This window comes from Elgaria multicarinata, chromosome 5 (genome assembly GCF_023053635.1).
Source record: "Elgaria multicarinata webbii isolate HBS135686 ecotype San Diego chromosome 5, rElgMul1.1.pri, whole genome shotgun sequence".
NCBI lineage: Eukaryota > Metazoa > Chordata > Lepidosauria > Squamata > Anguidae > Elgaria > Elgaria multicarinata.
This window is the reverse complement of record NC_086175.1, coordinates 48,208,838-48,234,715: the sequence shown is the minus strand read 5'-3', so window position 1 is coordinate 48,234,715 and position 25,878 is coordinate 48,208,838. Positions and strand designations below refer to the sequence as shown.

The 25,878-nt window shown below is 40.9% G+C and overlaps 2 protein-coding genes across 5 annotated transcripts in view; one reads left to right on the top strand and one right to left on the bottom strand.

Annotated features, from left to right (window-relative positions):
- Window positions 1–25,659, top strand: part of CYFIP1 (cytoplasmic FMR1 interacting protein 1) — a 62,488-nt gene extending 36,829 nt beyond the window's left edge. For 3 of the 4 annotated variants that reach the window (XM_063126306.1, XM_063126308.1, XM_063126310.1), the window contains 9 exons: window positions 2,606–2,693; window positions 12,078–12,221; window positions 14,352–14,442; window positions 17,908–18,038; window positions 21,873–21,945; window positions 23,461–23,555; window positions 24,232–24,470; window positions 25,163–25,310; window positions 25,473–25,659. In XM_063126306.1, the coding sequence (XP_062982376.1) occupies window positions 2,606–2,693; window positions 12,078–12,221; window positions 14,352–14,442; window positions 17,908–18,038; window positions 21,873–21,945; window positions 23,461–23,555; window positions 24,232–24,470; window positions 25,163–25,310; window positions 25,473–25,637 (1,174 nt within the window). In that variant the 3' untranslated portion in view covers window positions 25,638–25,659. Of the gene's footprint in view, window positions 1–2,605; window positions 2,694–12,077; window positions 12,222–14,351; window positions 14,443–15,365; window positions 15,539–17,907; window positions 18,039–21,872; window positions 21,946–23,460; window positions 23,556–24,231; window positions 24,471–25,162; window positions 25,311–25,472 lie in introns of those variants that run through there. The other variant, XM_063126309.1, reaches the window with a different exon arrangement.
- FNDC9 (fibronectin type III domain containing 9) lies at window positions 5,209–5,877 on the bottom strand. The gene has a single exon (XM_063127380.1). It carries the CDS (start codon window positions 5,875–5,877, stop codon window positions 5,209–5,211), a length of 669 nt encoding a protein of 222 aa, XP_062983450.1.
- Window positions 25,660–25,878: the final 219 nt, after the last annotated feature.

Genomic DNA, 25,878 nt, shown 5'->3' with positions numbered 1-25,878 from the left:
TAAGAAGTGCAAAAAAAAAAAAAGTATTGCTTATTTTTTCCATTTTCTCCAAAATTTCCATTTTTTACCCACACCCACCCACACAGGAAAACTTTTTCCCCCCATGCCCTCAAAATTTCCAGAAATTTTACATCTCTAGTTTTACCTGCATGTAATTTTAAACTGTTAAAGGATTTTCAGTATTGCAGTCAGAAGTTGAAGTCATTCCTGAAAAAGCATTACCGTAAACTGCACTTTAAGCTGCCTGGATGATTGTAATGGTTTACTTTTCATAATGTAACAAGATCAAATAATAGGATGGGGTGCCATTAAATTAGTGGACATCTTTTCACAAGCCTCACCAAACATGAAGCTTGTGAAACAAGTCGGAGTGTCGTGGATCTAAAAACACCTCCGTTCTCTGACATTCCCCTGATAGCAGCCCTTTGCTTGCTGCTGCACCAACATAAAAAAGAGCCCCAGTTTGCATAGTGCCTTGCCTCACTGTGTCCAACTAACATAGGCGCTCCTTTGTGTGCTTTTATTTCACTACTTAACACTAACATTAAGTAAAGTTTTATTAAGTGTTAATTAGATCAGCTTTCTCCAATCTGGTGCCCTCCAGATGTTTTTGGACCTCAACTCCCATTATCCCTAGCCAACATGGTAAGTAATGCTCGGAGTTGTAGTCCCAAACATCTGGAGGGTAGCCGGTTGAGGAAGGCTGATTTAGGTGAGTTTTCATCTTAAACTCGTGCTCAGAATGGAACTGCTTGAAAGTGAAATGAATGCTTCAGAATTGTATGGTGTGCTTATCAATTACTACACACACAGTACTAGTAAGAGTTTAATTTGTGTAATCTACTTTGTTTTGGCTGCTTAGTGCTATACTGATGAAAATGGATAAATTGCTAGGAAAGTCATCATCCAGAGATTAAAAAGTAAAACGACCTGATTATCTTGCATCCCAAAGCCTACAGTTTAGCGGCATAGTGAACCAAATTAGATTTACAAAAATAATTTTGTTTATCAGCGAGCAAATGAGGGAATATATCCAATTTAAAGTGAATCTGCATAATTGATTTATGCGTTTCAACTCTCTAGTTTTTTCCTTGAATGAATAAAAGAAATTATTACAATTAACTAAAATGAGTATCAAGATCTTTGGCAGGTTCTATGCTGGGTTGGATGTTCTAGAAATATGTTTTAAGCATTGTTATGGAACATCTGCCCAGTGAAGGGCAAACTACACATTACATGATGACATAGCATTAATCCATTCTCCATTAGCTGTTCCTCTATTCCAAACCCCACCCCCTCCACATTTTTTCCTGTAGTTCTCAATTCTCATTACTCTTCAAAATTGGAGGAACCCTGGGAATATGATCTTGTACAGAACGGGTTTATGGAAAAGACCTTATCTGCATGTAGAAACAATGGCCACGTTTGGATAATTATATCTTGGCTTAATGAAGAGCTGGGATATGAATGTACCATTTGCTTAGTCACAACTTCCCTCTGCTCCCCCCCTCCTTGCAGGGTGATTAAGGTTTTGAATCAGGAAAACTCTGCTCTGACCAAGGCGGGATATTAAAACCATATTTTGAAGATTGTTTAATATTCTGGCTTTTTCTGAAGCTGGTGAAACCATAGTTTCCTGGTTTGGATGAAATGGGAAATTGATTAATTAGAAGCTCCCTGTTTTAATTGTGGCTCATACAAAGCGAGGAGTGAAGGAAGATGGATGAGTGTAGAAAAGGTTGATGCATATTTCAGCACGCACCTAAAGAGATCTTCAGACCAATATTGTTGCCTTTCACTAGACAAGATATCAGGAAGAACAAGTGTACAACAGGATTGTAAAAGCTTAACAACATTGTGTATTTACTTTGAGCCATTCAGACAGTGTGATCTTGATCAACAAATTAATGACCCAGTTCACATGACACGACAGGCTGACCATAGGTTATTTAACCCATGATGAGCCTGCACCATTTTGAATATGCCACCCCCGATAGGGTTGCAGTGTGCCGTCCAAACCTGGCCATCACAGGTTATGTAAAAGTAAAGCAACCCTTGCATTACCCTCAGTTTGTTAAATAATCTGTAGTGAGCCCTGTGGATCCTGTGAAATGAGTCAATGAGAATTCTTTGTAAGAGGATTTTGAGTGTGTATTATTTATACAAGGGACAATAGCAAAATATCCCATCAATACATAAGGAAACATAAAAGGGCCATTTGTGTAGGATCATAATATTATATATATCGATAATGCAAATGATTATTCTTTTTCTGTAAGGCAGCCCAAGTATAAGTACACTGGGAGCCTGTTAATGGATTTCTAATTAGCTTAGAAAGATGCATTTTTGCTATATTCAAGTGTTTAATGTAATTGAACCTTCAGTAGTGGTTTTTTTATATTATTCAACACTATATTCGTTCTGTGATGAAGGATGAGAAATCTCTAAAAGGCTACCACATCATGTTTCTCAGAATTTCAGCTGCACTTGATGAATAACCAGGCATCTTTGTTTTTTTAAATGTGATTTAGTGGCACTGTAGGATGAATTACACAGTTAATTGTACAAATGTAAATATTTCTGTTGTCTTGTTTGATTTATATAGGTTTGTTCGAACAGTACTACCCTTTTCTCAGGAATTCCAGAGAGATAAGCAACCTAATGCACAGCCCCAATATCTTCATGGATCAAAGGTTAAGATTTTTCCATATTTGTTTTTTGTATGTGACAAAGAAATGTTTGAAAGATTTCACTCCCGATCTATGTGTTGCACAATGTTTTTTTAAGATCTTCCACTTCAAGCATATTTGTGCTATATAAACTGTGTGATATAATTATTTGCTTGATTCCCAAAGGCAGACTAACTTTAAGCGAGAATTAATATATAGAGATATTGGTCTGGTTCAAGCAAATCAGTTAAACTGTGTTTGGGCCACAGTGAAGATTAGGGCTTGCATATTTCCCCTTCCCTTCTTTCCTCCCATCATGTGCTGTGATTCCCTCGCTCCCTTCCTTATTTAAACAAACTAAAGTTTGCTGTGACATTACATTATTCAGGCATTCTAATCCTGCACACAGTGAGACACATTAGAATCATGTATGGCAGAGTGGGGACCAGCAGGTTAGCTCCACTTTCTCCGTTGGTACCTTCATCACCGTCCCCATCCAAGGGCTGGAGAGTGAACGTCAATGATGTTTTATTTAAAGTTCTATGTATGAGACAAAATCAGTCAACATCTGCATCAGGGAGCCAGATATGCTTGTGTAGGGTCCCTGTGCAGTTTAGGTCCCTAGACCAGGGGTCCCCAGCACGGCACACCCAGGAACGCCGTGGGGGCCTCCCAACGGCACCTGTGAAGCTCTCTACTCCCTGCCCCCTTCCAAAAAAATTAACAACTTGAAAAATGTTAAGGCGCCAGGTTCTCCCTCCTTTTCCCCCAACCTGCCATCGATTAACTGTTCAGTGGCCAAGAAAAGAGTGGCCTCACCCATGTTCTTCCATCTATGGAGACATTTCCCCTTTGTTCTCTCTCTCCACTCCCAGGCTCCAGCACTGCTATTTGTCTCCCCCCAACTCCTTTCCTTGCTATTTCTCCTCCTTCCCCATCTCCAGCCTTCGTCTTTCTCTCTCTTCCTAGCCCTGCTGTTTCTTTCCCACTCACCCCTTTAACTTGCTTTTTCTCTCCAATCCTAGCCTCTAACCTCATTCTTTCTCTCCCCACACCTCTTTACCTCATGGTTTCTCTCCCCCCCCCCCCCAGCCTCTCTCTCCTTTCTATCTTGTTATTTCTTCTCTCTTCCAGCCTTTCTATTCCCCCCAACACACACACACAGCCCTCTTGACTAGCTAGGCCTTCATGGCAGCCATTATGTAACTAGCGACATGCGCCATAGGAGCTATTTTCTCAAATTCCTAAATTTGCCCAAGGGTCCAAAAAATGTCAGGACCCCTAGCCTAGATGATTACGGTTATAAATCAGGTGGGGAACCTACAGGAATAGAGCAGCATCCTCTCCCACCTCCACTGCAGAAGTTCTCCCTCCAACTTACGGAAAGGGCAGAGCAAATACTCTCCTTCATGCAGTTCTAATTGCATCGGAGTTTAAAATGCCAGAATAAGGTTGTTGAAATGGTTTGCACAACCCCAGGTTTGCATCCAAACCAAAATTGGAAGTTATAGTTTAAAATTTAACGGCAAAGAATACATCATGGAGCATCTGAAATGGTCTTTAAGGCTGGACAGAGGGAAATCAGGGTAATAAAAACTCTGGCTTAGAACCCGGTATTAATAATTGTATTGAGACACATGTTTTTAATTTATTCAATGATGTTTTATTTAGAGTTCTATGTATAAGACATAACCAGTCACAACTGAATACCTGTCTACCTAAAAGAATAGTCTCATTGAAGCCGATGAAACTCATCCCATTTTCAGTGTCACCTAAGAAAGATCAGCCCAATATTTGGCACAGTTACCTTGTATGGCACCTGAGTTAAGTTTTGTTTATGTTAGATATTCCACATATAATTCTACTTTATGGTAACTCGAAAATTAAGCAACTAGAAATTACAACAGCAATCAGTTTATCAGCTGTACATTTTTCCTTATAGCTGTAAAAAGGTATATTAACTTGAACTATTCATACTATTCCACAGCCATGTAATAAAACTCAGCATAATATAAAAATGATAAATAATGGCTTTAATAAAAAACCATAATTTTTCAAACGGTATCACTAATAGCTATGGAATGAAGAGGAAAAAAGTCTCCCTCTTCCTATATGGCAAACCACTTTTATATGGGATTCTAGCATTCAAAGAAATACGTACAAAAACCTTTTTGAGTGCCTAAATGCTTTGGGGCTTGCCTGAAGTAGCCAACTGAATCCCAGTTGTTGTTTCATTTCTTCCTGTCCATAATCTTACTATCCTTGGACAATCAAGGAGGCTATTAGGTCTTTCCCCCATACATTCTTTTACCTCTAATGAAATGCAGATGTGATAGTTCAGAAGGAGTTGTAATTTAGGAAAGTGATCATGTACAACAGTGCTTTCTTGGACAACCATCAAGTAGACTTAAATATACATATTGTTGTGCACAGCAAATCATGAATTGTGGTTGTTTCCAGTTAAGAATTTGTTTTTATTTATTTATTGCATTTCTATACCACGCAATAGCCGAAGCTATTGGGTGGTATAGAAAGATCGCTAACTTATGGCAGACTGACATATAGACATTGGCACAAAATCCTGGCTTTTGGAACTCAGCATGATGGGCCTCTTAGATGTTAAAGGATTCGCAATAATGGTAGCCAACTGGGCACCCTCTGTGCTTCTGATCTCAACTTCTTGAGCCGTTTGGGGCTGCTTGTTGAACACTTCCGAACTGCATGCTTCATGTTTTGTCCACGCCTCTTCCTTATCATCTGGTGTAATGCTTTGCCCCTCTGAACCCTCTCTTTTCTTGCGCCACCATATATGCAAGCAGCCATAGACAAAGATACCAACAATGATGAGAAGTAAAACCGTGCTGGTTAGCCAAATACCCACTGCCAGGTCTTTCTTTTTGTTGCTTATGGACGCTGGGTCTTGTTCAGGGGTGTTAAAAATTCTGCACTGGTCACTGGATGGGTTTGCCGATTGGCACGTTACACACAGAATGTAAGTTGTTAATGGAATCAGATTCTCAATGACAAATGAAGAACGACTAGCTGGCACTCTCTCCTCTTTCTGAAAATATTTTCTGGTATACCCTGATAGCATTTTGTCCCAGTTTGGATTATACATGATGCTGTAAAAGCTGTCAACACAACTCGCCATTTTGGGCCAGATCACTAGAGCCGTGCTTCCTGTTACATTTTGTACTGTCACTCCCATCGTGATACCGTCTGTCTTCTTAGTGATGCCTCTTAAGATTCAGAAGACCAAAAGGTTTCAACAAGCAAATCTGAGAGGGTCATAAGCACAGGTATTCTGGAATTTAAGGAGGGAAAATACTATTTGAAAACATTAGTTGTATTCCTAAGAGCAATTTCAAACAGTAATGTAGAACTGCTTTAACTTACAGTAGAAAGATGTCCAATGTCACAAGCACTCATTCTTATTTTTTTTTAGAGTTTTAAGAAGCACAACAATAGCTCAGAGAGGCTTACATGGAGCTCGTGGTAGCCTTCTATCCAGGTGCCACTCAAGAAATATTTCGCTGGGCATTTAAGTGAACTGACAATTGTTGTGCTTCCTTTCCCCCTGCTTTCCCAGGCCATGACACAAAATGGAACTTTCAAGAGGACAGACAATTTTGTTAAGGGAAGAGATCATTCATCTTTGCATCTGTTTTGAGCATCTCTTGCAAGATAGGCAAGTTTGCTGTGCCATATTTACTAATAGCTTGGCAAGCATTAGGTACCGCTTTGGTCTCCGTTTTGGTACCCTCAGCATAGAGTGATAGTGTGGAACTTGCTAAAAGATGGCTATGCAATTCACATCCCTTTAAAATCACTGGGTTGTATCCAGACTTAGTCATATTTAGAGTAGACCGGTTGAAATCAATGTGAGTTAAGTTAGTCATGGCTAACTTAAATCCCATTGATTTCAGTGTGTCTGCTCTACATATGACTAAGTTTGGATCCAAGCCACTAAACCACCCCCTTTTGATAGCTTTTCCTAGTTTAGTTTCCAAATAAATGTTTTTGTTGTTGTAGCGGCAAACAGAAACGACTTGGGGGCAGTTTGCAGCATTTTCCTGGCTTCTTTTCTCTGTGCACATGTGCCCGTGCATTTGTGAGATTGTTGCCACTTAATTCCGTATTAGAGAATTGGCATCTTAAACATCCTTGCTTAGAGAGGATTCCCCACTTCCAAGTAAAGGTGTCCCCATGTTGCATGCAAATAGTTATGCATATGTAATAACTCAAATATTTAATGCAGAATAATTCACAGTCATTAGAAAGTAATTATCTTTGTATCATCACATTGAATTATATCTTTTAGTTTAAGATAAAATTCTTTCTCATGAAACAAGATAAAAATATTACATTGCTATAGTTGGCTTTCAACATGTACACATTTGGGAACTATTTTTTAAACCAAGCAAGTATGTAAAACTACCACATAAATAAACGTGTTACTAAATTTTGGGTGCATTATTGATTACTCTAAAGTGATGCAGAAGTGTTAAATACGTTGCAGCTGTGGAGGTAAGTGAGGGACTTACCTTACTGAGCTTCAATAGTAGAGCATGGCAGAATCAAACTTGAATATATTACTAAAATAACCCGATAAATAAAAAGACAAGTCCTCTGAGCACTGATTTCTCAAAACTCTTGTTGGTAGATGGGGAATTTTAGGTCTTCAGATAATTTTCTTTTTTTCTCAAAGCTGAAATACAACAGAATAATTTATACAATTACAATTGCCTATTTAAATTGAGTATTCAAGAAGTATTCAAACACCCTAGAACTGGAGGCAGGGGTTTTCCCCTGTTTTGATCAATCATCAGTAACGGCTAACCTGTGATTCACCTTTGGATTAAATACAGCAGGTGAACAGACATTCATTATCATAGTATTATCACATGCAGAAATGATTGTGTGTTTCCCTCCCAGTTACAACATCGTTTTAATGTTTTGTGCCGTTTGTTCTGTTATTTCATACTCCCTAGTTGATCTGCCTTTTTATAGGTAAGATTAAATATATGTGCTGGGTTTGATTCAAGTCTCCGAGGTGAATTTCTCTTACCTTCCCTACCTTTTGCACTGTTTCCTTACCTGTATAGCTTAAAACAACAACATTGCTTCATTCCCTATTCTTGTATATTCACATATGCATGTGAGGCTTATTGCAGAGAAATGCCATTTGTTATTTTATCAAGTTTTTAAAGTTCATACTCACCCTCAGTTTATCAAAATCCTGAGCTTTTCATCAAATATTTGGGTAAAGATTAATGACTAGATCCTTTTTTGAACAAATCATTTTCTTCATGATCTGTTCTACCCAATTTCCCCCAGCCGGTTATTTGGACCAAGTTCTCATTATTTGATGCTTGTAGTTCTCTTCAACAAGGCTATTAGCAATGAGGTCTCTTTTGTTACCTTCTTCTTAAATTCATATGCGAGAGCATCCTACTTTAAGCATTCTGTTGCCTAGGTTTTCTGGGAATGGGAACAGCCAGCCTCCACTTTCTCTGGCTTCCCGATACGAAACGCTCTGTTGGAGTGCTCCAGTTAGATTCTGCTTTGCTGTGTCTGGATTTGCTTTGCTGCTGATGTGAGTGAATAATGCTCTGTTCTTCAGTGACATCATTACAGAACTCCTGAGGGTGGAAACGTAGCCTTAGAAAGCGCATTTGGGGTTTATTACCTTGAAGTAGCATCTGTCAGATTGCTTCTATTAATTCTTCTCCATATCCTGCTTGTTCATCCCTGGCCGATGGCTGGTTAGCCGCTGTGTGAACAGAGTGCTGGACTAGACGGACCCTTGGTCTGATCCAGCATCAGGGCTCTTCTTATGTTCTTACATTTCTTGCTGCAAATGTATGTCTCTTTTAATGTTAGTCTAATATCTACACATAAATAGTTTTACTCTATATTATGTGTTAGGTTTTTTAAGTGTGCAAAACATTTTTTTTGCAGAAACATACATTCTTATTGGCATATTCTAAATTGTTGTGTACTATTTCTTGAATCTTGTAATGCTATCTAATGCGCTACTTTTTCCTAATGCTCTACTTTCTCCTACATCTTTTCTCCCCTTTTACACTTGGGAAGAACTATACATGTGCCAGTTATTTTGCAGCATGCGGTACTTGTTAGAGTGTCAGACTAGGACTGGAGAGAAACAGGTTCAAATCTCCTGGCCAGTCACTGACTCTCAGCCTTCTTCACAGGATTGTTGTGAGGATATGAAGGGGACGGGGAACCATATGCACCATCTTGGGCTCCTTGGAGGGAAGGTGGAATATAAATTTAATAAATTAAATTAAATTAAACGTTTACAAATACGTTAAAGGGAAAATGCTGCTTAAATTCCTATCTTCTTAGTTAAATGCCCACATCACTTTATCTTTTTAGAATCTTTTTGCAGCTGTCTGAAAAGCTTGGTAGCCTTTCGTACAAATCAATATAGTGAAGTTGCTATATTATTTTCCCATCCTCCAACAGCTAGAGTGGAAGTGGAGACAGAAAGGGTAAATGATGTTTCGTAGTCCAAGTACATACCCTAAATATTACTGAGATCTTGCCTTATAAATGAAATGTAAACGTATGTGCCTCTGTCAATATTGCTGCAGTGTGTGTGTGTGTGCCTGTAGCTATCTCCTGCAGTACCAGGGAAAGTGCTATTTTCAGCATGCATTTATTTTACAACTCGATATTTCAATCAACCATTATCAAGTAACAGGATTTATTAATTTTATCCAAAATACATTTGTGCATGGATTCTCATAATCCACCAGACATCTGCTGTGTTAGGTTCCCGGAGGGAAAAGGACAGTCTGAATTACTCTTAAAATAACTACTATGCAGCACAAAGGGGTCAGTTTGCAATTCAACATATTTAGGATCTCTTGAGAAAAGATTAGTAATTGCATTATGGATACTTTTTTATTTCAAACTTGGTTAACATCTCTTTTGTAGATTGTTGAAATACTTTTTAAAGGGATTTTTAAGGCTCCAGAAAAAAATGTCTTTCTCATAATGGCGCTATATGAAAGCTGCATATTTTTTTCAAGTATGAGGTGTGAGGCTGCCAAAGTGAAGCGCTTGTAATTCCTTTGATTTGAATTATAGCTAAATCTTGGTGTCAACTCTCTCTGATTGCAATAAATGGGATGAAGTGCTTCATGAGAGCCAGTGTGGTGTAGTGGCTAAGGTGTTGGACTGGGAGTTGGGAGATCCGAGTTCTAGTCCCCACTCAGCCATGGAAACCCAGTCACAGACTCTCAGCCCAGCCTACCTCACAGGGTTGTTGTTGTTGTGAGGATAAAATGGAGAGGAGGAGGATGTACACCGCCTTGGGTTCATTGGAGGAAAGGCTGGTTCAAGTCTGTGGATGCAGATAATGGGAGTGTTTGCACGACACGCCAACCCATTGTGTGTGAAAAGCTTCGCACTGTGGGTTGTTATATGAACAACCCACAACAAGTGCTTTGTATACCTGACAGATAGTTGGGCTTGCTGTCCTCCACCCAGTGTCCCAGACCCAGCTTGCCTGCCCTCCTGACCCCCCTCAGATCACTACCCCCTTTTCCCCCTTTAATTGTTTTTGTCAGTTTTTCACAATAGTACTATAGTGGAATATTGCTATAGCACTATGAAGAAATTTAAAAAGTGGGGTGGGGGAAGCACTTGATGAGAGCAGGGATGAAACTGATCATGACATTGACAGAACAGGGAAATCTTTACCAAGTGAGTGTTTTAGGAATCTTTACTGAATGTTTTCGGCTTCAAGAATTAATATGTATGTGTTGTGGTTTCTGAAACTTTCCTCAAGCTAAATAACACAAAGTGGTACCGCGAAGTATATATTTATTGTTCAAACGGTATAAGAAAATAACAAACCTATGCAATGATGAACAAGGAAAACACATTACCACATACTATGCAATTAGGATGTTTGGAAGCATAATAGAAATCGTAGCTAGCATATTTCTGAGTAAAATTGAAGTGTTATTCTTAACTAACAAAGCAGTCATCATTAAGTATCATATAGATACTTAACTGGCAAGCATGGTTTGTAGAGCTTAGGTAATCACATTTGGTAGGCTTCTTGTTCTCTTAGGATCTTTCTAGGCAACCACATCTAACTCTTGTTTTTATTCCTCTTGTGTTGACAATGACCTCATCTTAAATTTTAGAGGAAGCCATACCACTATTCTTATTTTTCTCAATGTAGCCAGGGTTGCCACTGACACCCATAACACTTAGATGGAGGCATCGCTGCTAAGCTAAACAGCTTTCTGTTTCCAGTACTTGACCGACCGACTTGTGGCAACCTTGCTCCACTTCCAAGAATGTTCTCCTTTATTTTCAAGAATACATTCTATTACAGTTATTTCACAATACACACAGAGCTAATCGTATCTGTTACTGATCACTTACAGTCAGCATAAACAGATTATTAGGAATAACACTCCTATGAATTCTTATCAACAATGCACATTACATTCATACTGTGTGACAACTACAGGTGTAGTTTTACCACTTCATGGTAACTACCTTTAACTAAATTGTCCTCGGGCTGATGGTCTACTTTAATCAGGTAATTCAAAATAACATGTAATTTTTAATATTTAGCAGGTCAGCTAGTTTTAATAGGAACCATCATTGCCATAGATCAGGAGTGGGGAAGCTTTTTCCTAATGAGATCTCCATTACCTTGGTTGAAACCTGTTGGTGTCCACATTCCAAAAGTGGATGTGACAAAGCCAAAAATGGATGGAGTGACCAATGTGTCTCTTAGCTTTGTTCAGTATGCATAAGCCACTTGCACCCAGGTGTTCTCCATCACCAGGTTTTGCAAAGTTCCTGCAATCATCTTCGTAGTTGGGGGGCAGAGCAAGAAGGAGTAAATAACATCTATAACTCAGTGAGGGTAAGTGTCTTGGGAGAATCTAGATTGAGAGGCCTGGAGGTCTGCATTTGGCATATCAGTCAGAGGTTCTCCAGTCCTGACATCAATTCACAGCTAACAAATCCTTAAAGAATTTGTGTTGTAGTTGTTCCAATAAAAAACTATAAATACATCTTTCCTGTGTATTAAAACAAATCTGTGCAAGGGTTCAGGTTACTTGGCTTAATACTGTTGTATTATAACAGAACACTGTAAAAATGCATTTAGAATGCAGCTTTTTATGTCTGTAAAATGCTTCAAAATAGCCGATATACTTAAGCACATTCTGGTTTTGAGTAAAAGATTTGTGTGATTCTGCTCTTAGCTCTAGGAGACAAACTTTTACCTTGTCCTCTCTTTCATTTTTGCATGAAAATGTTATATCAGAACTGTAACTTCTTTGCCCGGCACCTTGTAGTGAAATATCCACTGATTCGATTTGTGTGTTCTTTATTTCTGTTCCTATTTAGGCTTTGAATTTGGCATACTCCAGCATTTATAGCAACTACAGGAACTTCGTTGGTCCCCCTCATTTCAAAGTCATCTGCAGACTCCTGGGATATCAAGGCATTGCTGTGGTGATGGAGGAGTTATTGAAAGTTGTCAAGAGTCTGGTATGTTGATCCACACAGTGTTCTTTATTTCAGTATTGATTTGAATGCAAAAGATCTAGTCTCCTGTTGTTCAGTTCAGTAAACATCCAAGCCAGTCATAACCAACCTTCCCCAACCTGGAGTCCCCCAGTGCATTGGACTGCAATTCCAGATGTGTAGTCCAACACATTTGAAGGGCACCAAGACAGAAAATGTTGATCTAGCAGACACTTCTCTGACTTGGAGTGTAGATAACCATAAGTGGTTGAGGTACAAATGAAAATACACAGTTTTGTGTAAAGAGGCTTGAGTCTTAAGGCCTGATGTGTCCGAAGCATCAAGATCACAGATTTTAAAAGGATCCTGTGCACACCTTGAATGAAACAAATTCTTATTTTAATACTGGAAGGAGGAGAAGGAATGCAGATGTGTGTATACGATTCTTGCTAGTATTTGAAATGATTTGAAAATAAACATTTAAACTTTACCAGGTAAAACTCCTGGACTTGCACAAAGTCTCACATGCTGGAATAACACTTGCTGGAACATTAGCTTGAAGACTTATTACCTTTGTTCTTCTTTCAAGTCTTCATGAATATTGTTCCTTACAGCTAATTAATATAGTGTATCACATCGAAGGTTGAACCTATCTAGTAGAGCACATCAGATTTGACTAAACCTAGTCTTCAGGCCTGAAAGCAAAGCAAGCAATTGGGAGTACAGTGCTGATCTTTACTTCATGTTGCTCATGTTTTGTTAGATGCAATGTTAAATCTAAGTTGTATAACAAATTTGCCTCTGAACATGAACACACACAAACTATTGTGGTGTTTGTCCAAAATTTCTTACAGGCTAATATAAACATATAGTTTATTCCTGGCATTGACTTTCCTTTCCTTGACTACATTGAGTTGTACTCAGTCCTGTGAAAGCGGACATCAGCTTCCGCAACAACTCTTTTCTAACCCCCACTCCACTCTAGTGCCTCTCCTGGTAGGTGAAGGCATCTTGCAAACTCTCTGATTTTGGCCTATTTCCCCTTTCCCACTGTGGCCTTAGCTAGACCTAAGGTTTATCCTGGAATCGTCTCAGGGTCATCCCTGTTTATGTAAATGACACACAGGACATCCTGGGAGACGGCAGGGACGACCCCGGGACGATCCCAGGATAAACCTTAGGTCTAGCTAAGGCCTGTAACTCGCGGTGCCACTTTCTAAATCTTTCCTCAACCCTCAGGAGAGGCTTTTAAGGTTGTTCAAGAGGCCTGCAGCAGAGAGGAGGGGCAGAAAAGATCCCTTCCCCAGGCAGAAATCAGTAAAGTATTTTCACGTGTAAGTGATGTACATAGTAGAGCCTTCAATCATTAGTTTGCCAAGAGATGGAAATGTCAGAAATCTAGAATTTAGTAGAGCAGAGTTTTGAAGGAGGAATTAAAAGGTAGCTTACATTTTAGAAGGAACATCTCTTAAGGCATGTTTTCCACCAGTTTATTCTGGAGCTTGGTTTCAAAGAATACGTAATTAGTGCTGCATCAGCAGAAATAATTTCATTTTGTTTTATCTACGCAATTAGAAATCAGGAGCAATCTGATACATTGATTTTGCTGCATAAATATTTTCTAGATCCATGAAGAATGGATAGCTCAATCATATGGATGTTAAATCGTACCATTGTTTTCAGTGGGGACTGTTTTCATGTAGGTTTGCATGGGATGGCAGTCTTAACCAGCTAATTTGCATAGCTTTCATGCTAGTAAAGTCTACTACATTTATTCTTTCTTTCACTCAGGGGGGATCTACACTACTGCTTTAAAGCGCTTTATAACAGTTTTGACAACTGTTGGGGCCCAGGACACACTGCATATACAGGTTTCAAAACGTTTTCAAAGTGCTTTAAAGCGCTTTAAAAGCAGTAGTGTAGTGCCATGTGAAAGCCATTGTGCCCATATCTGTTTGGCCCCTCTACATTTGGAATCAGGGTTCACACATGACACTTCATACATTTTTATGCAGGTTCTTGTGGCTACACACAAATGTTATGTGTGAAGTAACTCTAAGATGCAAGGAGTACAAATATATCTGGTTAGGTCTCTTGCATATCACAGTCTGATTTGTCTGCCTTCAACAACACTAATCATCTGTGTTCTTGTAGTTACAAGGCACAATTCTTCAGTACGTGAAGACTTTAATGGAAGTGATGCCAAAAATCTGCAGGTTGCCCAGACATGAGTATGGGTCTCCAGGTAAGTCCTCTTTACATCATGCTATTCCAGTATTAAGAGGCCATTTTGTTTCTTGGCTTTAGTGCATTATTTAATAAACAATTTAGCTGGGCCAATTCTGCTATATAATTTTCTTTTTACGTTGTCTTGCATTGGGGCAGTGTGTTTTCAGACGTCCTCCAAATATATTCTATAGGCAGGAGTTGTGTCAGAAACTGACATTTCTTTTGAAATACAGAGATCTCTGGTCAGTGCTACAATAAATTAAAAATTTGGAGGAAAAGATTAGTTTATGGAATACAAGTCAAGCGGTTCCCACTTGCCCTCGCCACCTCCTGCCCCGCAGGAACTGATCTTTGGGGGCCTTCCTGCAACCTTGGCTTCCGGTTTTAATCCTCCTCCTCCCCCCCCGGGGGGGCATCTTCACTGCTGCCTTGCCAACTCCATGCAGCTCTTTCTTACCCTTGGTGCTGCTCAAGGCTTTCCATGTCCCCCTCTGGGTTTCCTTTCCTCAACTCCAACTCAAATTCTATAGTATAAATAAGCTCTTTATCAAACAAAGGTTGCTTGTCTGAATAGAAAATATCTTGCTGTGTTGTATTCTATAGAAAATACAGTACTACAGGATTATGTTAACAATTTACCCAGGCCTTTATGTTTGAACTTCTATAATACAAACAATGCAAAACAAAATAAAACTGCCCACAAGAGCTGCAGTGCCCACCCTGTGGCTTAGTTTCAGGTACTTCTCTCAAAGTCTAAACTCAGGTGGCTCAATGTATATCATATTGGAATCAAAATATTTTACAGCTAAAGAGGGAACATCACTCTTCTGCCTTTCATTATTTTGTGCATTAATATTTCCTCATTGCATTCCACTTCCTTGGAATTCCGTGTCTGCTGATCCTTTCCCTCTTCACCTCATCCGCTCATCCTACTTTCAGGTCCCTCCTTCCCAATGCAGGTTTGGCTGTGGGCTGATTTCATCCCAAACTCCCATGTGAGAAGAACATCTGTAAATGTTCTTGCTTATTTCTTGTCTTCTGTGGTAGTGGGAGACAAGGTACTACAGACAAGTGATTTATCCTGCCATTTGGGATGATGATATAGTTCAAAGCTTGATTTATTCAATAGATGTGCAGGTGTTGCTGTAGCCTTTTAACACAAAAGGGCCTAGTAGAGGAGCTGCTCTGGGACGCCACTTCAGAAGAATAATCTCTGATGAGCTATTATGACTTGGCTGTGATTATAAAACTTACTCTGTCCCTGAGTATAACCTCCACAGTTTTTGTGAACACAAATGAATCACTGCACTTATTCGTGGCTTTGAGTATCTCTTATTTTCTATCTCACTCCCCAGCATTACTCAGTCTTATTAGAGCTCATTTTAACTTAAATTACGTTGATTTTTGCATCCTACGAGATGCTTGACTCTCATTATCAAGGCTTGACTTGAGTCAAAGGTGTACTGAGTACTAGGTTCCTTGCGTCTCTTTGTTGAGTTGATTAATTGCCTCATTAGGCATTAATAAAAATGTGAGGGGTTTGCTTGTTAACTATCTCAAAATCAGGCAATGGAATTTTTTAGACAAAAGTCACACTTGTTTTTGTGAGTACTGTGGGGAAGCAATTAAATACAAAGAAAACTGCATTCTCCACCTCCTGATTTCTTCTTTGTAGGGTGATTGCAAGGAAAAAGAGAGAGCCAGTGTGGTGTAGTGGTTAGAGTGTTGGACTGGGAGTCGGGAGATCCGGGTTCTAGTTCCCACTCAGCCATGAGACTTTGAGCCAGTCTCTGACTCTCAACCTAACCTTGTTGTGAGGATAAAATAGAGAGGAGGAGGACCATGTAAGCCCCCTTTGCAATATAAATGGGATATAAATGTAGTAGTAGTAGTAGTAGTAGTAGTAGTAGTAGTAGTAGTAAATAATAATAATAATAATAATAATAATAATAATAATAATAATAATAATAATAATATGCTATTATCTTTACTGAGAGTTGGTGATCCAAATAGTAAAAGATTATTAACAATCTTAGGTCTTCTTCATGCTAATTCTCATTTAATCTGTAGCAGAATCAGCAGGCATCAAATTTCTAAATAGTTTTATATTATTTTGGCCTTCTGGGTATTGCATTTTGCTCCTGATGATTGTGATTGCCTTATTCAGCAACCTTCTATGAAACAGTGTCATCCAGACCTCCATTTTCCTAAGATTTTAAACTTAAGGGAAAGGTTATTTTAGTGAAATTTCTTCAACTTCTGCAGTGGAAGACAGAAACTCCTCATGTTAGCAGCCAGCCCATATCTGAAGCTAAACCAACTCGATGGCCTGGTTCCGTCAATCAATTCTTTAAGCTTTGGAACATGCTAGGTGCTATTTGTTTAATTATTCACCCGGGTGTGGGTTGACATGTTGTCCAAACTCAGGCAGCATGGGTTGTTGGAGGTGGGGAAACAACCCTCAAATAACCCATGGCCTGTTGCCCAAAATTCTTACATGGAAAAATAAACCCTGTGTTTCAATACATGGTGCCTGCCATGTGCTTGACAACCCCTCTGTTTGCAGTCCCAGGTCGGCAACAAAAATTCTAGCTTGTTGAATCCCTCATGGGCCACCATACATACCTGCCTGTTTGGCTTGGGGCAGAGAGTCATTCAAAGGCTTACGAGAGGTTTTCTCTTGTAAGTGGGGAGGAAGTTTCTTAGGCCTAATTCCTCTTCTGACAGACTGTGTTTACTGAGTGTGCAGTAGAGTATCAGGATTGTTCTCTTTCCTGGATCTCTGTTGCTTTCATGCATTTGGATGGGTTGCAAATGGTGCACTACCATGTACATTCCAACACACTGATTAATGTACAATTCTCATCCTATAAAATTGGAGGCAAAGTTTGCACCTTTGTCAAACCTGAAAACCTGTCAGTTATCAAATCTGAAAACACTTAAATGTTAATCTAGAAAACTGAAGAAATTATGTATACAAATCTGCTTACTAATCATGGTTCGCTTGGTTTTCCTGGTACAGCAATTGGTTTGTTGATATACATACACAGAGCCCAAGTGTGCCTCTAATCCAGAGCCTTTGCATGCACTCTGATGTATACTGAGATGTCTTGTGTACGGGCTGCCCAATACTCTGTAAGGATTCGACCTCCTTTGCTAGTGAGGAAGCTCCATATACCCTCTTGAGTTGCCAGAGACACTCCACATTGCTGTCTCATCATGCCTACAGCTGAACATAGCCCCTGTAAGCTACACGTGTATATTTGCAACATGCATGTTTTCTGTTAATGACTGTATTGCTTCGTCACACTGAGGCCTTTCACAGGTGTGATGTATTTTAATTTCCACAATCTCTGCGGCAGGGTCTTGCTATTTACTGTTTTACTCTGTACAGCACCATGTACATTGATGGTGCTATATAAATAAATAATAATAATAATAATAATAATAATAATAATCTTCGCCCAACCTTATCCCTCAGGGATTCTGGAATTCTTTCATCATCAGCTGAAGGATATTGTTGAATATGCAGAACTGAAAACGGTGTGTTTCCAGAACCTGCGAGAAGTGGGGAACGCTATTCTCTTCTGCCTTCTCATTGAGCAGAGCTTGGTAGGTGGTAGATTTGGATCTCCGTGCACCTTCAGATGTGATTTTAAATCATTCTTGTGGCACAAACTTCACTATAAGTGGCAAGTTTTAACTCTCCAATCCTTTTTAATGATTTCTTTTGTAAAGAACTTTTTGAGGAAGAAATGGGGAAAACTCTAGAATTTGTGGAGAGAATTCAGTTTCAAAATGACAAATGTGTAGGCTTTTATTTATTTATTTATTTCCAAGGAAAAGTTCTGTTCTCATGATGCCCCCTGGTGTCCAGTTTAGGAATGAGCATTGCAGAGCCTGCATTTTTGGAGAAACATCTGTGAAATGCTATAGAAAAGTATACATTTGCAGTAGCAGCTGGGAGCACAAGCCTGAAAACAGGATGAGTCATATCTAGGACATTCCACCTCATCTACTTCAATGATTCTTAAGGCTGCCATCCAGTACATCAGGGGTGGGAAACTTCCAACGGCCATTTTGGGAGAGAGAGTAGAGAGGCTGCTGCAAGCTGCTATAATGTCCTGTGTGGTTTTGCAGGGTGGCAGCAGCAGCCGCTGATTTGCTGCTGATTTTCAGCAGTAAGCCACTGCAGAACATGACAGTAACCGGATTCAGCTTAAATACAAGCTAAATTTCGGCACTGAAGCATTTCGTGACAGTTTTGCAACCAACACTGGAAGCTTCAGTCCGGAAGCTTCAGCTGGTACAAAACAGGGCAGCCCATTTACTAACAGGGACTGGCCGGTGAGATCACATTACGCCAGTCCTTTTCTAGCTTCATTGGCTGCCAGTCCAGGTCCGGGCCCGATTCAAAGTGCTGGTATTGACATTTAAAGCCCTAAACGGTTTGGGGTCAGGTTATTTGAAGGAACGCCTCCTCCCATATGTACCTGCCCGGACCTTAAGATCATCTACAGGGGCCCTTCTCTGTGAGCCCCTGCCAAAGGAAGTGAGGCAGGTGGCTACTAGGAGGAGGGCTTTCTCCGCTGTGGCACCCCGGTTGTGGAATGAGCTCCCCAGAGAGGTCCGCCTGGCGCCTACACTGTACTCCTTTCATCGCCAACTGAAGACCTTTTTATTCTTTCAGTATTTTAACACTTAATTTTAACATAAATTTAAATTTTACTGTTCTAACTCTGTATTTTAATCTTATTTCAATGTTGCTGCATGGTTTTATCCTGGTTGTGCTTTTTATACTGTATTTTGTATTTGTGCTTTTAACAAGTTGGTTGTTTTATTATGGCTTTAATTTTTTGAACCGCCCAGAGAGCTTCGGCTATTGGGCGGTATAGAAATGTAATAAATAAATAAATAAATAAATAAACAAACACAGCATTAGTGGGACTTTCAGGGCTGCATGCAGCCCATGGGCAATGTGTTGCCCACCCCTGCTATACATGCTTACCTGAAACCAAATCCCATTGAACTGAGTGGTTTTACTTCTGAGTAGGCATGTAAATTGGGGAGAGTTCCAGAGACCAGCTGTCTGTGCTTGAAGAACATAGGCAGGGCCGGCGCTTCCATAGAGGCCAGTTAGGCGGCCGCCTAGAGTGCCAAGGTAAGGGGGCGGCAAACGGCACTCCCGGAAGTTGCACTCCCGGAAGTCGCCCTCCCACTCCCAAAGCTGCTCCAGACATCAGAACGTGGAGCCATCTGACTGCCCTCCCCTAGCTTCCCGGCTTGGTTTCGGCTGGGGGCTCCCAGCCAAACCCAAGCCGGGACGCTGGGGGGAGGGAAGGAACGGCTCCACGTTCTGACTTCTGGCGCATGCCGAAAGTCAGAACGTTGAGCCGTCTGACTGCCCTCCCCCAGCTTCCCGGCTTGGCTTTGGCTGAGGGCTCCCAGCCACACAAGCACGGGGCGGGGGGAAGGAACGGCTCCACGTTCTGACTTCTGGCGCATGCCGAAAGTCAGAACGTGGAGCCGTCTGACTGCCCTCCTCCAGCTTCCCGGCTTGGCTTTGGCTGAGGGCTCCCAGCCACACAAGCACGGGGCGGGGGGAAGGAACGGCTCCACGTTCTGACTTCTGGTGCATGCCGAAAGTCAGAACGTGGAGCCGTCTGACTGCCCTCCCCCAGCTTCCCGGCTTGGCTTTGGCTGAGGGCTCCCAGCCACACAAGCACGGGGCGGGGGGAAGGAACGGCTCCACGTTCTGACTTCTGGCGCATGCCGAAAGTCAGAACGTGGAGCCGTCTGACTGCCCTCCTCCAGCTTCCCGGCTTGGTTTCGGCTGGGGGCTCCCAGCCAAAGACAAGCCGGGACGCTGGGGCGGGGGGGTGGGGGGGTGGGCAGCGGCAAACGGACGGAATTGGAGCTGCCCGCCCACCCCACCGCAGTGTCCCGCCAAGCCAGGTGGACTTCAGGCCAGGGACAGGTAACCTGTCTCCGCCTACCTGGGGTGGTGGGGATACGGTGGGGTGGTGGTGAAAGCAGCTCACCTTGCCTAGGGCGCAAAAAAGCCTGGCACTTGCCCTGAACATAGGTTGCATTTAGTCATTACAAATATGTCAAATATAATATAATATATAACATAACATAATATTGTTAGATATTATGAAAGACACAGCATATCAGGAATCCGTAGTTTTACAGATTGGTGAGTGGATTTCAGACAGTAGTTAGGAACACATATTTATTTTTATTTATTTTATTTCTATACCGCCCAATAGCTGAAGCTGTCTGGGCGGTTCACAAAACCTGACTGTAGTCTCAAACCTGACTGTAAACCAGCCTTCCCCAATCTGGTGTCCAACACATATGGAGGGCACTAGATTTGAGAAATGCTGTGAACAATATCCTATGATTTGAAAGTCCTATCAAGCCACGTTGTGGTTAACTCTTTATAGTGTGTATGTCCTTATCCTGAGCACAGACAGAGAAAGCAAGTCCTGGAACTAAACCCTGGAGCTGCCTGGTGTAGACCCGTCACCTTCATTTTGTCTGGCTGCTGTGTACAGCTGGAACATAAAGCACTCTTCTGAAGCAGTCTGTTTCATGAGTGTGTTAATTTTCTTAAACTAGAAGTACTTAGGTTTTGAAGATTGTTTAAAATGACTCGGGCTACACCATTACTTCCCTGGGTCTTTGAACTGTTCCCCTTCTGGGAGCTGTCCTTGAGGAAAGAATGGATCATGATGGGAATAATTTTAAAAATAAAAGCATGACTCATTCCTTGGTTCGCATCTCTCCGTCTGCCTCTTGAGCGCTGACAATTAGTCATTTGCAGTAGGCTTTTTGATAAAAGTGTGCACTGTGTTTTGACTATTCTGCTTATAGAACAGGCTACCTGTTTTAGTGAAAAGCTATAGGTTTATTGTGAATCCGAGGACTGAACCAGATGTAACATGGGAAATCCATGATTATATTTTGCAAGTTAAAAAACAACAGCTCTGATTTTGATTGGTGCGGAAGCTTTTTCTCTGCACCATTTTCCTGATCGACTGCCTCACCTGTGCTATTATCCCCACAGCAAAAGAAAGAAAGAAATCCAAGCATGATGCAGGTGCCTGCTTTCTTTCTCTCTGCTATGAGGTAATATCTTTAGAGGGAGAGGGACTTAGATAAGAAAATGGCATGAAGCAAAAAGGTTTCGCTTCTCTGATGCAGGCACTCAAGTCCTAATAGGAGCCCTCAGAAACTGCTTTTCATTTTCAAAATAGAATCGGGAGATTGAAGTGCAAATTTCCTAGGCTTTGCCCGTTTTGGCTTGAGCATCCTGCTGCAGCCAAATTGGTGTTGAAAGGGGAGCCCGAGGCAGCCCAAGCTGCCCCTGCTAAGTGCTTAATGACTTTATTGGTTCCCTCACATGCTGTTGTGTGTTGAGTCTTGTTCTCTTCATTGCAGTCGCTCGAGGAAGTGTGTGATCTGTTGCATGCTGCACCATTCCAGAATATTTTACCAAGAGTTCATGTCAAAGGTATGTCTTTTCTTATGACTCACCGACCTGGGTGCTCACCAAGGGCTCAATAACCCCCCTAATTGTGCAGCCTGTAATTGTGCAGCCTGCCTGGGGTCTGCAGAAGCGGACTGTCCAAGTCCTAATGAGGCATAACGTTAGTTCGGTGAGTTACGAATTGTGCAGCCCTGCTGTGACGTGTATAGAACGAAAAAGCTCAGTCTTCTGCATTGAAGTCATTGGAACGAACTGGCGGAAGTAGACGGCACTTTGTGTGACTTGAATATTTCCTGCTCGTGAAGCTTTTGTTTCCAGCACAGCTTACTCCTTCGTTTCTCCATCCCTTCTCATTGCCAGCTGCAGGTCTTGCTGGTTGCTTTTCACCCATAGCATTGCCCGTATTTCCACCAGTTTGCAAAATGAAATTTCAACAGCTTAAAAGTAGCCTATTGACATCTCAGTAGACAGCTAAGAAATGGGCTGGGATCTTTGCCAGTTGAGCTTACCTACCACTTGCCACAGAATATTTCCTCCTCGCAAGTTATGTATAACCCAAATGCCTATTAACTTTTAAAACAAGATTTGCTATACATAAAAATTCCATTTCCTATAGTCTGGCATTTTAAGTGTGGTAAAGTTTATCTTAATTGATTTTGATGTGCGTGGGAACAAATGTCTGTGAAATAAGCAGCTGCCACTGCAAGTGTCCTGCAATTAATTTTTTTAAACATGAATGTACAAAATAGGATGAAGGGATACATAAAAAAATGCAGCCTGAAGCAAAAGGAAACCATTTACCCTCCCGTCTTTTCTTTAACTTGAGCACCAGGTGCTTTATGGCTGTTGCTTTTGTTTGTATGTGTTAGGTGTTTTTGGTGGTGTTTTATTTTATTTATTACTCCATTTACATACCACCCTTTTTCCTCTTGCAAGGACCCCAGAGCTACTTACCTAGTCCTCCTCCTCTCTATGTTAACCTCACAACAAGCCTGTGAGGTAAGTTAGGCTGGCAGTCAGTGACTGGCCTAAAGTCTCCTAGTGAGCTTCATGGCTGAGTGGAGACTAGGACCTGGATGTCCCAAGCCCCAGTCCAACACTTTAACCACTCCTAAATGCACACCTAATAAATCTCCTGACTGTTAGGTTTGCTAGGTGTTGTTGTTGTTAGCCTCTTTGGATGCCTAATGTGGAAAGGAGGAAAGGAACCTCTCGTGCAAGCACTGAGTCATTACTGACTCTTGGAGGGACGCCAGCTTTCGCTGACGTTTTCTTGGCAGGCCTTATAGCGGGGTGGTTTGCCGTTGCCTTCCCCGGCCGTTATTACCTTTCCCCCAGCTAACTGGGTACTCATTTTACCGACCTCGGGAGGATGGAAGGCTGAGTTGACCCGAGCCGGCTGCCTGAAACCAGCTTCCGCTGGGATCAAACTCAGGCCGTGGGGAGAGTTTCAGCTGCAGAAACTGCTGCTTTACCGCTCTGCGCTTCTTTGTTTTAAGCATTATATCCCTGTTACGGAATCATTTTGTTTCTTTCTAGAGGGTGAAAGACTTGATGCTAAAATGAAGAGATTAGAATCAAAGTATGCTCCACTTCACCTTGTCCCACTGATTGAAAGACTAGGAACACCTCAGGTACATCTTTCACTCTTTTAATAGCAAAGGTACATTGTGCCAAAATTTCACAATACAAAGAACAGGAGACTTTGACATCTCCTGTTGGTTCATGGTGAGGGGAGAATAGCCAATTGCTAGGAGACAGTGCCAGGGTGATACTTTAGATGGAGTAGAGAAACCTGCTGAAGCATAGGACTATTACCCAGGAGACTCAGTTCAAATTTCAGGGAGCCAGCTGGCATGCTCTGTAACCTTTATCAAAAGCCATTTGTTCTCGGATGATTCACTGAACAAAGTATAGAAAAAGCCAGAGGTGCTTTCAATCTGAATTCTGATGGAATATTAGTTTCCAGAAGAAAATAGCCCTTTTATTTAGACTCCTTTCCTTTTGTGTGTGGAAGAGATGCTTTAGAATCACTTTAGGAGCATTGCTGAGCGGTTGATTGTTAGTGTCTTGGGCCGTTTTGTAGTGGGAATGATTCCACTTCAGTGTGCAGGCTCAGAAGAGGAGAAACAAAGCATTTCAATTAGCATACTTTTTAAAATTTTGTTTTGTATTGTTGAAAATTTACAATAAAAATATATTGTTTAAAAAAATAATAATCAGTGTACTTCAACATTTGAGTCAGACTGGTTTGCCAGTTCTGCAGTGCTAATTCCTTGTTTATGTCCTGTCCTCTGGTTGCAACCTTAGCAAATTGCCATAGCAAGAGAAGGAGACTTGTTGACCAAGGAACGCCTCTGTTGTGGCCTGTCTATGTTTGAAGTCATCTTAACTAGGATCCGGACCTTCCTTGATGACTCCATCTGGCGCGGCCCCCTCCCCAGCAACGGCGTGATGCATGTGGACGAATGTGTGGAATTTCACCGCCTGTGGAGTGCAATGCAGTTTGTGTACTGTATTCCTGTGGGGACACACGAATTTACTGTGGAGTATGTGTTTGAGTTCTTGCTATGGCTTTGTATTTAACTGTGCTTTATTGTTTTTAAGTGGCTAGACATGGCCATAAGCAAAAAAATAATAATGATGTGATAAGTTCAGAATTTTTGATCACACAGCAAATAGAGAAGTCTGTGGCTTGAACACATCTAATGTCTTACTAAAACATTAGATGTGTATTTTAAATGCTTTCAATCAATGTAGGAGTTATAATATATACACAATAGTGGTACTGTGGCTACTGCTATGATTCCCTTTTGTTTCTCAGATATTAGCCCTGTAGAAATCTCAAGAAACCTGCAATTTTTTAAAAAACCCCATCATGGGTTAAACTTTTGTTTCAGTTTTTCAGCAGTTTTGTTATTGCCACTTCTTCAGAATTGGAAGGGAAATGAGGATGGTAAACTCAAGCAAAAGCAATGGAGTACATGAGATGGTATTATTTTTCCTGGCCAATTAATACCATAGTTGCTGCTTGTGTTGTAAACTTGTGCTGTAGGGAAACAAAATTGTTAGAATTATTTAATAAATCATTCCTTTTATTTACTTGGACCTATAATAATAAATTCACCTCAAGTCTAGAAATCTTAACGTAGCATGTTTGTGTGTTTTTAAAGGCTAAAGTGTTGGGTTGACTTGTACCACCACATTTAAAGCAGTATTTTTTGTACATTTTGCTTCACAGACAATGTTTCGGAGATGGGCTGCATTGGGCCGGCTGTATGATTATTGTGCTTCTGGGGCAGCAGCGTCGATTTGATGTGCTTGATTTCTGCTACCACTTATTGAAAGTACAGAAACATGATGGCAAAGATGAAGTCATAAAGAACGTGGTATGTTGACTGAGGCGGGCCCTATTTCCCGTCTTGTCTATCTGTTTGACTTTATAGGAGCCTAATTTAATGCCTATATTTCTCTGTTTTATCCGTCAGAGAAATTTACTGAGGTGTAAGTATGGTCTGGCCTTCCTAACTCTACAATTTTTGGTTTTGCAGCCTTTGAAAAAAATGGTTGAGAGAATCCGCAAGTTCCAGATCCTAAACGATGAGATCATTGCTATATTGGACAAATATTTGAAATCTGGTGATGGAGAAGGCACACCAGTGGAACATGTCCGCTGTTTCCAGCCTCCTATTCACCAGTCCTTGGCCAGCAACTAGAAAAGATCTACATTCCACTCTCCTTTGGAAGCAGAACATAGGGTTCCACATTGCCAGACTAAATTTGGTGGCTGAGGGTGTTTGTCTTGATCTTCATAGTTTTCCAGTATTGTCTGAACCTTCTGAAAGAAGGTCTTTGGTTTTGTTTCCAAGCACAATAACTGTACACAATTCTCAGTTTTTTAGACTACTTTTTATATACTTTTGATAAAAGGCTTTGGAATGCAACCTATTTTTAGTC